The 12185-nt window shown below is 31.7% G+C and overlaps 2 protein-coding genes across 5 annotated transcripts; both read left to right on the top strand.

The window, feature by feature from the left end:
- The first annotated feature begins 224 nt into the window (after positions 1 to 224).
- LOC130901890 (uncharacterized) lies at positions 225 to 2712 on the top strand. Its single transcript, XM_057813551.1, has 2 exons — positions 225 to 633; positions 2457 to 2712. The coding sequence occupies exons 1-2, from the start codon at positions 391 to 393 to the stop codon at positions 2700 to 2702; spliced, it is 489 nt and encodes a 162-aa protein (XP_057669534.1). The 5' UTR covers positions 225 to 390; the 3' UTR covers positions 2703 to 2712.
- Positions 2713 to 3607: 895 nt separating this feature from the next.
- Positions 3608 to 12177, top strand: LOC130901888 (phosphatidylinositol N-acetylglucosaminyltransferase subunit A). Of its 4 annotated transcripts, none has more exons than XM_057813543.1 (8): positions 3608 to 3700; positions 3754 to 4090; positions 4180 to 4414; positions 4495 to 4624; positions 5089 to 5256; positions 7162 to 7259; positions 8335 to 8506; positions 10007 to 12177. In XM_057813543.1, the coding sequence occupies exons 1-8, from the start codon at positions 3684 to 3686 to the stop codon at positions 10149 to 10151; spliced, it is 1302 nt and encodes a 433-aa protein (XP_057669526.1). In that variant the 5' UTR covers positions 3608 to 3683; the 3' UTR covers positions 10152 to 12177. The 4 variants fall into 4 exon arrangements, with proteins under 4 accessions (XP_057669526.1, XP_057669529.1, XP_057669528.1 ...); XM_057813546.1 differs by having other exon boundaries at positions 3623 to 3700; positions 8335 to 8462; positions 12073 to 12177; XM_057813545.1 differs by having other exon boundaries at positions 3623 to 3700; positions 12073 to 12177.
- Positions 12178 to 12185: the final 8 nt, after the last annotated feature.

Raw genomic sequence — 12185 nt, 5'->3', positions numbered from 1 at the left:
GCTGCTTGGGTATTTACCCCTTTCCGACTTCAGGAGTGAAATCGGGCAACAAAACGAGACCGGTTCTGTTCAACTTCTAATTTAACCATGCAAAAACATGTTTTACACAATAAGAATACGGAAAACTTGTAAACTTGTAAGCACGCCAGTGTAGTAAAAATGCAGTGAACATAAATGTTGTAATTGTTGAGAATATTCTCACGTTCTTTTTCAGTTATGCCGTGCCTGTGCTTTTCTTATTTGATTCGTACTTTATCATTCAACATCTTACTGTTTATAGTGTGTCATTTAACGTGATAAAGTCGTATTTTGGGTTATCGCTATCAGTGAATATATTATTTAAAATATTTTTATCGTGGTATCTGAGCTCGAATTATTCGTTACTTGAAAATGGAATCTGTTATTTTGAGATATGCTCCTTCATATTGGAATAAAAAATACACCAACATTTCTAATGTAATTCCGATTAATAGCGGACCCGAATATCAGAAAATTGCTTCTGATGTTTACCAAGCTACACATTTTAGGGCATTTGAAAGTATTTTCAGAATTCAGAATATTTATGAACTTGGACAAATGTTAGTCAGAGAACAATTGATGATTACTTTAGCCGATTCCAACAAGTTTTACAGGGTAAGTTTTAAAAATCATATCTTAAACTATAATTGAGTTTTTTTTGTTTATGAATAAAATACTCGTCGGTAAAAATGAGATATTACTTCAAAAATCCTTAATATATATACTTATTTTGATTCGAAGTACAGGGGGGCGCAATAGAACGTGCATTTATTAAGTATATGCTAAAAAAATAAATACATTAGGTATTGTTGAAATAAAAGATATAATGATTAGGTGAATAAATGAAGTTTATTTTTTAAAAATAACATCATCTAGATGACGGTCCTCTCGAAGACAAACAACAAATTTGAGGTGATTGCTGCCATTTTTTGGCGCATATTTTCGTTTAGCTGACTGATTTCCCTCGGATTGTTCATGTAGACTTTATGTTTAAGGTGTCCCCACAAAAAAATCAAGTGGCGTCAAGTCAGGGCTACGTGAGGGTCAATGGATATCATCTCTTTTGGAAATTAGTCTTGCAGGATCTGTCTCTCAGCCGCCATAAAGTCATTTGGTGTGTGACAGCTCGCTCAGTCTTGTTGGAACCAAGTTCTCGTATTCATTATTCTTGATCTCGCAAGTTCTGTAGTTAAATATCCATCCAACATCGCAACATAGCGGTCGGTGTGATGTTTCGTCCTCGTGAATCTTCAGAGAAAAAAAGGCCGATAATTACTTTATTTGAGACACGGTGTTGCTTCAAACTCGGTATCTTTTAATTCCTGTGTTATCTGGAGCTTATAAGGATGCAGTTTAAGATCCAACTTCAAAATTGGCTGTAAACTTCGTCGCGATAAGTTTAAAGCCGCCGTTCACTTCAGAGTATACACATGCGGATTTTCTCTGATTCCTTCACCCTATCAATATTGTCTGTGGTCTTAGACGATCTTTTGCTGGTGGTTTAAACGTAGAACGGTTCTCTTCAAAACTCTTAACCCATATTTTAATTAAATTTGCACTCGGAGCTTCATTAATGTGTCTTAATCTATATTCTGAACGATACAGTCACCTTTCCAAGCACTTATAAGTCAAAACAATTGAAACACCAAATTATCATAAGATTAATTTGAGTATAAGTATTGAGGAAATTGAAAACTCATATGGTAAATTAAAGTTTTCACTCAACTGGTAAACAATTGAACAACCTTTATTTATTAAAGAGATTCTTCTTCTTCTTCTTCTTCTTCTTCTTCTTCTTATTCCTGCGTTAAGTCAAATGACATATGTTTTCTGGGTGATGTTAAATCTTATTTGTGATTCTGATGACCAGATATCTTGCCAACATTTTTGTGGTCTTCCTCTTGATCTTTTCTCTTCGGGTTTTCCATCTCTTATGATCTTTGCTAGTCTGTGCTCCTTCATTCTCGTTACATGTTGATTCCAATTTCTTCTTTTCTCTCGTCCCCATCTTACTATATCCTGAATATTACATTGTTGCCGGATATCTTCGTTTCTTACATGGTCTCGTCTAGTCTTTCCTATTATGCATCTCAGTTGTTCTTAGTGTTTGTTTTGTTTTCTTTGTATCGGCTCTGGTTTCTATGGCTAGTTTCTTTCTTAAAATGATTATTAACGAATATATTTTGAAATACCTGACTGATGGTTCGCCACTAGCGTTGGCGGGTGTTTTCGTCAACTAATGAGAGTTGCTGGACCATTCTGATGAGATGCAATAACAACTAAACCAGTCAATGGATAACTCTTGTCTCCTTGCAATAGTATGTCTTTTAAACTTACCAACCATTTTTAGAACTATATTAATAAAATTCTAGCTTATATATCATATAATAATGAAAAGATATGTCAGGATAATTCCTAATTTGTGTCATTCGTTGCAGGTGAGAAGATTCACAAAAGTAAAAAAGCACTTTTTACAAATAGCTTTGGCGTTTAACTTGGATCACAGACGATGCGGATTACCAATTTTGGAATTCAAAAAACACCTACGCGGTATCCGTCCCGATGATGTAATACTGGCTGTTATAGTTGTAACCAGCACTCCTGAAGCAGATGTTATTATACCCGAGAGTAGCTTGGAATATTTTATCGACTATATTATCAATGTTTCTTGGAAAAAATATTAATTTAGTTCCATACTTATTTTTTATTACAACAACCCCTAATCATTATCTTAGTTGTATAAATTCAACTAATGATTTTATAGTTTATTTCCTTACAATAATATTCGGTGTATTTCTAACTATGGGGTGAATTTACAAACACACGGTCTCTTACTTATTTAATTTATTTACACTAGACACCATTTATAATAACTACTCACTATTGCTAATAATTAACTGTTCACTACATATATAATTTATTTAAATTCACTAGTTACTATTCACTATACGTTCACTATGACGTTCAATTATATACTGACTTCTCGCTGCTAAACAAGGACGTATTTATTCCGGAAAGGAATTTCTCGAATAATTCTTGATGTAAACAAACAAATGAATAAAAAATTCTTCATAGAAATTTGTTCTAAAAGACAATATAAACAAATCGCCGCTGTGATGAAAACATGTAAAACAAACCGTCGCATTCGCCAAACTTTAGACTCTTCTATCATAACCGAACAGGATCGGCTTCACGATCCATGTCATAAGAAGTGAAAAGTGAAGCCTATCTACCGCAGATATTTTTTTTATAAATATCGAAGTAGGCTGAAACTTAAATTTTTTAATCTGTGTTTTGAAACTAATTTTCTATAAAAAACGCTTAAAATAAAGGCGATTTATCAAAATAAATATATAAAAAGTTATAACGATGAATAAGAAATTTATGGAGATATACACATGAAATATCATGGAAAAATTAATGCACGAAACTAAAATAATAAAAATCTAAGGTTTCTCTAGGTTAAGTTCTAAATTTGCCGCCGACAATTAAATATGATGTTCGAAAATTCTGATAAAAATTTTGTTCTGGGCTAGGATTCACAATCAGCTGATTAGTGATTTGTTTGTTCCATGATCATAGTTTACTCAAAGTCCTATAGATGTAGTGGAAGATTGACAGGAGTCGGCATTTTGAAATTATGATAGGTTATTTTAAATATCAGAATGCCTTTGAGAATTTGGTAATTGATTTCATTCTATCTATCGATATATTTTAATATTTACTCGATTTTAGTATGGTGTCAGATTTCTTTTTTCCAAATATGGGTGGAGTCGAAGAACACATATACAATTTATCTCAATGTCTTCTCTTGAAGGGGCATAAAGTAATTATATTAACACATAGTTATGAAGATCGAGTTGGAGTAAGATATATGACCAGCGGTTTGAAAGTGTATTATTTACCAATAAAAGTATTTTATAATCAGTGTATTCTTCCTTCTATGGTGAGCAATGTGGCATTGATAAGATATATTTTGTTAAGAGAGAAAATAGATATTATTCACGGTCATTCTGCCTTTTCCGCATTAGCACATGAGGCTCTATTAATAGGAAATCTTTTAGGTATGAAGGTTAGTGATAATATAATTTTATAAATACCAGTTTTGTGTATAGATAACTTGACTAATTCACCTTGAGGTGATTGATTATTTTGTTACAGACAGTATTCACTGATCACAGTCTGTTTGGTTTTGCGGATGCAAGTGCAGTTATCACAAACAAATTCATACAAATAACATTATCAGACTGTAATCATTGCATTTGTGTTTCTCACACTGGTAAGGAAAATACAGTATTACGTGCTAAAGTGGAATCCCAAAGAGTGTCTGTTATTCCTAATGCTGTTGATACATATTCTTTTACACCTGATTCAAATCAGCGGTCAAAAGATAAGAGTAAGTGAATTTCGCTAATAGAAAATATGAAACATTGATTCAAATCATATAAGTGTAATTTGATTTATCATTTTTTTCAGTTACTGTTGTTGTTGTATCAAGGTTGGTTTATAGAAAAGGGGTAGATTTAACCGCTCAAATAATTGGGGATTTATGTGACAAACACAAAGAAGTTTGTTTCCTAATCGCTGGTGATGGACCAAAGAGATGGTAAACTTTTTCAATATTTTCTCCTAAGAATAATTTAGATTTTCTTGTAATAACTAAATGTGTATGATATAAATATTAAATTGAAGTGAAATATGTTCAACATCATCAACTAAAATACTTTTTAGTGTTATAAATGAACTAAATTCCATAAATAAGTAGTATTTATCTGTTCTATTTTATGCATAAGAAAAAAGAATATTATAATTTTGGTTTAATTTTAAAATTTTGAGTTATGGAGCTAGTTTGCATACCTAAGCAAAATTGAACCATTTCTTATATTGTAGAAAATTGACTTGTTTTGCACTGCAAGTTCTTCATCAATATTAAAAGGAAAAATAATTTCATATAAAAATATTAGGGAGCAGCAATGAAATTAAACAAAAAAAAAGAAAGCAAATTATTGATTGATTTTGCATGTACAGTTTCATAATTTATTCCTTCACAATTATTTAATTTAATTTTAGGTTACTTGAAGAAATCCGTGAAAGAAGAGGTCTTCAAGATAGAGTTACACTATTAGGTAGTTTGGAGCATTCCCAAGTTCGCAATGTTTTAGTCAAAGGAGATATATTTCTTAATACTTCACTAACGGAAGCATATTGTATGGCTATTGTTGAAGCTGCTTCCTGTGGGTGAGTTCAAAAAATATAAAATATGAACTACATAACATATATTACTGCACCTATTTTTGTTATAATGTCTTTTAACCAAAATTTGAATTATATAGAAAAATTTAATCTGAGCTATACAAATTTATTCATAGGAAGATATTTCAATGCAAGACTGAAAGTTAATTATATTTTATTTGTTTAGTTTTTCATTTTAACCATACCATAACCACCATGTACATGTAAACCTTTTTTTTCATTCAAAATTTTATAATTTCTTGTATCATTAACCAATAATCAACTTTGTATTCAATGTACTATTTTGATTCTCTTTCCTTTGAAAGAATTACTAATTATTACTAATTTTTATTCAATTTTGTCCAATATAGGGAGGTTTGCAGTTACCTTTGCACTAAATAAATAATTCTATCCTATATAATCTTATTTATATGATTTCTATTTGTGGGGTCAATTAATAAAAAATTCTTAATTTATTTATACAATATACACTACTCTTAACTAACTTATAATAATTAACTTATCACTAACACTTGACTAATTTTAATAATTTATTTAAATTCTTTGATTACTTCTATATGTCATTCCATTCACTCTTTCTTTCAATTATAAACTAAGTTCGCAAAACAAACTCCTTTATATACCCAAAACAAATTTCTCGAAAATCCTAGAAAATAAACAGACAAACAAATAAATAGAAAGAACTTCCTAGAAATGAATTCAAAAGAAAATATGTAAACACCTGCTATGTTAAAAAATTATATAAAAAACAAACATGAAATGAATTCTGGATATATCAAACGTGTCGAAGTTTAAAATTCCATTACAACCGGACAGGACACAGTAGAAGAAACTGTACACATTTATAAACGAGACGATGAAAATCAGATTGTTCATAATCAACGAATAATTTTTTTAAAAACAAATATTTATTAACAATAAGAATATTTCTTTACATTCTTTAGGTTAATTAGCTCGGGAGTTTTAGATAATCTAACATCTATAATGTCTTGATGAGGTTTACATCCAGTGATGTAACCTCTTATACCTCATATTGAGTCTATTGGCCAATTGTTTTTCAGTCTTTTTGCGTTTCTTGGTCTTAACCATTCCTTCAGTAGTTAATTTGGATGGGTTTGTATAATTTTGTGATGTTTGATGATCCTTTCTTGTGCAGTGGGAACTCCTAGGTCCACGTGAATGGTGTGATTTGTTACATACCATGACTGAATATTTTCGATTGGGATCTCGTAGAGAGGATGAGTGTGTCGTCGGCAAAAGTTCCTGTTATTGTATACTGTGTCTCTTGTATATCTGATGTACAGTAGTGGGTCTAATACGCTACCCTGTGGCTGCTATAGTAAAAACTTCCGATTTTTCCTCATTAATTTTTGTTTCGAAGGTTCTGTTGGTTAAGTAAGATTTAAGGAGTACCAGTTTGGGGAAAGAGTTCTTTTAATTTTGTAACTTGATCTGCTTTCAGCTCCTGCGGAAGCAGATCTACAAACGCAAATGTATTGATGTTCTGGATGTTGTGTGTGTATCTATTTTCTTGAATATTTTCCTGATGTGGATTCTCAAGCGTTTAAGGGGTTGTGCACAATTACTGTACTCCGTTAGGCGTCCTAGCTCTCTCCTAACGGTATCGATAGAACGTTTTAGGCGGCGTTGCTACCAGGGTTTTTTGTTGTTATTAGTACGGATATTGGTCACGTATATTTGCTCCTATTATTATTATTATTATTTTTATTACTTTAGGATTCAATAAAAAAATTATAATCAAAAGACTAAATACTGTGTTTTCTATTTAACTCAAATCTTGCCTTAATTTTGGGATACCCATTAAAACAATAAGTTATTTATACAATCTTTTGTGTATTCATTATTATTGTATATTTTTCATTTTTTTAGTTTGAAAGTCGTATCCACAAGAGTAGGTGGGATTCCTGAAGTTTTGCCAGATAGTTTAATTTATTTAACGGATGCTACAGTTCCTTCTTTAATGAAAGGTAATATTTTAAGTGACCACTGCGTTTATAAATAATTACCAATTAGTAACAAAATTAAAAATTCTAAATATTTCATTTAGCCTATGTTCTGGTGAATTTTTTATTAGAATTTTATTTGTCTGTACTAGAAATATTTGCAATACATTATTGAAGTAGATCATACATCTTCTTCTGTTGATTTGGAATTCATTAGTTTATCTATTTTTCTATTAATTTTCTTAGTTTCAGATGCTCTGAACTTTAATGAATTTCAAGTTATTAACAGGTTTTGATCTATAAATAAGTACTTGAATATGTATGTTCTTTCGTCGCTACGTCTCGGTTTGACGCCAAAGTTCAGGTATTGGATTGCCTTTTGCGCAAGTTTTGTATCGTGGTATGCTACACTTGCTCAGAGCAGCGTCACTGAAGAAAATAAAATACTCCAGCGGTTAATATGGTGATAACCATAGTTAGCCTGTTACGTTTTTTGGTTACTAACCTAACCTAACCTAGGTCTAGTTATTTATAATTATTTCAGATCCAGCTTTTCCCAATCTTAAAAGGTCTTTTAGTGAATGTATTTGATTTTTCCCTAAAATTATCTCAAACACACTCAATTGGGTTTAGATCTATGTTTAGAACAGATATATCAAAATATAATTATTTTCATCTCCCACATTCTTTTTAATTTTAATACTACGAAAACATGCTTTGTTGTCCTGCTGCGACGAATTTTGAATTATATCTCTGGTGAAGAAAGTGACGTGACATCTCTATTGACTCGCATTGGCAAGAAGAGAAATGTAATCTGCTAACCAGTTTCCATGTTATTGCGTCGCATCACAACGGTTTAACATCTTCTCGTTCGTAATCTCTACCCAATTGTAAGGGATGGTTGGTGCCAGAGAGCGTCTGTTTGTGTTATCTTGAAATGGTAGTTAGCCACTCTGATGAGATGCGGTAACGTCGGAACTAGTCAACGGATACTTTTATCAAAAGTTAACATTATTTTTTGAAAATGTCTATAAGACATATCAATAAAATTAAAGTTAATAAATTTCTGATACATAATTGAAGCAGTCATGTGTTTTAGGTATGGAAGATGCCATTATCGATTTAAAATTAGGTAACGTAATGTGTCCGTATCAGTGCAATATTATGGTTAGAAAATATTATAATTGGGAGAATATATCGTCAAGAACAGAAATAGTTTATGATAAGGTAATTCAGGAAACAGATAAAACCTTAGGAGAACATTTAAGCAGGTATAAAATATAGGACAATGTTTTATATTTCATTTAATACAAATTTATTTTACTAAACTAAAAAATTGGTTAATGGAACTTTATAAAATAATATGCGTTATTATCTAGCTTACAAATTTAATATTTACCATGTTGCCGCCAAATTTACCTTTTTTCTGATGACAATTTAAATATATCACTCAGTATGCTGCAGTATTATGTGCTTGTGGCTGTACTATATCTATGGCAACAAACTTTCGCGTGTCCTGTGATTAGATCTACCAGAGTCTTTATCTTGGCGATTGTATCTGTACTAGAGGTCAGGGTGCAGTTCTTACACCTGTTATAGCATCTTGTCATTGAAAACTGCAATTTTAATCTTCTTGGGTTTGACTGAGAGTCTTTTCGTACCAAGTCTCCACTAATTTCATATTTTTCTGGGTGATTTGTAATAGGATGTCGACGAGGCATCCAAGACTGATTGCTTATATTTTCACTGGTAATTCCTTTATGGAAATAGAACATTGCTCTACAAGCAACCCAACGTCATTTAGCCTTCAATGTTAGCTATAATTTTCTGACTAACCTGCATATGATCTACTCATTTTTCTTGTCTGTGCTCTCTTTAATGATTGCGCTTGGGATATTTTTGAGGGCTTGGCTACAAAAGCCTCTAGCAATTTTGAATATGGGCTAAGAAACGCCTCCACAGCTTCCAGTAGGAAAATAGGTTAGGACCTGGAGAACTACTAGCTCTCAGACCGGACGTGGCTTTCATCATTGTTTGTAGTCTTCTACGCATACAAAATCCGGAAAGTGAGCTTTAACAAGGAACATAAGGGTTTACTCTTTTCTTTTACCAGGTAGCCAAGTATAGTTTGTGATCTTCTTGATTATATCTTATCAAACCTGGTTCTGACACATTCTCTACCTGCTGTAAAAGGACTTACTGTCGCGTCTGGTTGTCTTTATCACTTCCATACATTTATCTTAAGACTATGAAGTTTTGCCTCGTTGGGCTTGGTGAAAAGATTCCTACTTTTCTGCTTCAGTGCATGCAGGTTTTTTTTTCACTAGGAAGTGATGAACTTCTCTTCCAACTGCCATAAAAGTGTTTGAAAGTCTTTTTCAATTTGCTCATTAGAAGTTTGCTACATCATCATACTTATACATACATAACAGAGGTTATCTAACCATACCACTGAATGCTAGTACGCCGGAATATTTTAATTGAAGTTAAACACTCCTGCTATACAAATAGGTGATCATATAGAAACTATTATATTCTCTATCTTGGTAGTCTTTTGTGTTTCTGCTGTGTTGATCCTGAAACTCTTGCGGCAATCATTGTCGGTAAAAGTGTAAAATATTTTTGTAATGAAAGTATGCTGGCTTTTGTTTTTTATTTGTTGACTAAATGTTCAAAATAAAATGTGCCTGTACAGCAAAGTAACTTTTGTATCAAAAAGTCGCTTTTCTTCAACACTTATTTAACTGAATATTAGAACCATTTTGTTTTAGTTACTTAACTAGTGGTGTTTGGCCATTTGTCTTGGTTGTGTCTCTGGTCTACTTGATGTTGAGGTTCTACGAATACAAAGTACCTAGATGTAATATCGACATAGCTCCAGATTATAATTATGGAATTAAGAAGAAACGTTTATAGAGCAAAATCAAATTATTTACTTTTTTTATTCCCTTTTGAAATAATGTTTTGTATAAAATGGTATTTTATACAAAAATACTGACTGAGCATCAAAAAAACATCCCAGAATATTAAAGAAAACATTCACGAAGATAAAATTAATGCAGTATAGTTCTATCAAAAGTCGCTTGAACAGTTTAAATTATATCAACAGTTTTATAAAAATGTCGATGTAACATAAGGAGCGCCATTTAAAGGAAGTCACTGAAACAAATTATGAAGAGGCAACAAAAATTCTAATTATATCGGTTTAGCATAAATAGCGCTATCTAACTAAAAACCCGTGAACTAATTATTCAAACGCAACAAAAGTTGTAGTTACGTTGGTGTACAGTAATCAGCGCATTCTATCGAAAGTGACTTGAACCAATTATTTGTATTGATAGAGCAGATGTAGCATTGACAGTATGGTATAAATAGCGCCACCCAGTGGAAATGAGACGCAAGTGATAATCATCATATCAATCTAAATATTTATAAATAAACAAAATAAACTTATTATTCTTAACTCAAAGTGAAATTTTTATTCTTCTTGAACAAAAAATATTTATTGAAATGTTTGCTCAAAAATTTTACAACGAATGCTATTAGGTAAAATTAATATTAAAACAATACAGGTTATTTAACGGGTTGTTACCACTTTTGGGTCCCATAGAAAATAATGTCACTAGAAGGATCAAAAATAATATTTGTGTCATTAAAATAAGAGACTGGAAATGTGATTAGCTGACAATGTGATCAAACCCCAAACAAATAAGAAATACTCGCTACGTATTCAATTTTTTATGGCGCAACAAAATAACTGACACAGCCCAATAAATTTTCAACGAAATTATAAAAGGTTAATTTAGATATGAACATTGTGTCAAAGCTTTGCTACTGCCAATTTAAGATCTAGAAGGGTGCCTCGACTCACTTAGCGTTTGGTTAAAAAGCACATAATTTAGTTTTTACCGCAGGGGGAAAAGATTCTTTTTTGTGACGATTCCAGATTTGGATTCAAGATGTATAAAGATATAGAGTGAACCTTATCGTGCAGCATGAATAATTCTAGTGAAAGAAAAGTTGTTTCTTTTCAGGAAGAGAGCGAAATATTGGGGGAATGGGGAAATATGATTTTATATATATACTACAGACATTCACAAGACATAACTTTGTCGGAAATGTCGTCAGACCAATTATTGGTAAATTCTATGGATTCTATGATCAACTACACCACACAAGAATGGAAATGTTTGGAAGACTCACTGATCACTCATCAGGTGCTGGTTATATGAATTTTTGGTATCTGTTGAGAACCCACATTCAATATCAATGGATACAAAACTTTGTATAATAACCCTCTTAGGTTTAAAATAAATTATTAGAATAAATTCATTTGGTAATGAAAAATGCAACGAGTTCTTTAGACGATATTAATATTAACATTCAACAAAGGAAACTATCTTGTAATCATGAGTGAACATTGTTACAGATCAATAATACTCCCACCAGAGTATAAAAAATTTCCAGCACATGTCTCGACCATATATTGTTTATACAATTAATTATGATAACATACTACCCCTTATAATCGCCACATCTATTACTGACCATCATACTACATTATTACAACTCTTTCTTAACAATAAGGAATACATTGACAACAAAAAATTATTAAAAAATATACAGTGCGCCAAATTGAACGATATCCTTCTGGAAACAGAGTACTTAATGTTCATATTTTTGTAAGTAGATAAACGAAAAAAATATTTAAAAAATTACCTACTTGTATTAGTTTCTACTTTTATTCCCATTCCAGGAGCTTTATGTCGAAATTTCATGGTTTCTCACGATTTAATCTTCTAACTACACAATGTACCTCAAAGACAGGAAGTTTCAGGTGAAGGTTGCACACTAGATATCAGGTCTGGGAACAGCAGACTGAAGTACCGCAAGAAGCGGTACTTTCACTGATGTTGTATAACATATACACAGCGGAGAACACCATGACAG

This window comes from Diorhabda carinulata, chromosome X, assembly GCF_026250575.1.
Source record: "Diorhabda carinulata isolate Delta chromosome X, icDioCari1.1, whole genome shotgun sequence".
NCBI lineage: Eukaryota > Metazoa > Arthropoda > Insecta > Coleoptera > Chrysomelidae > Diorhabda > Diorhabda carinulata.
The sequence above is the reverse complement of the archived record's forward strand: the minus strand, read 5'-3'. Positions and strand labels throughout refer to the sequence as shown.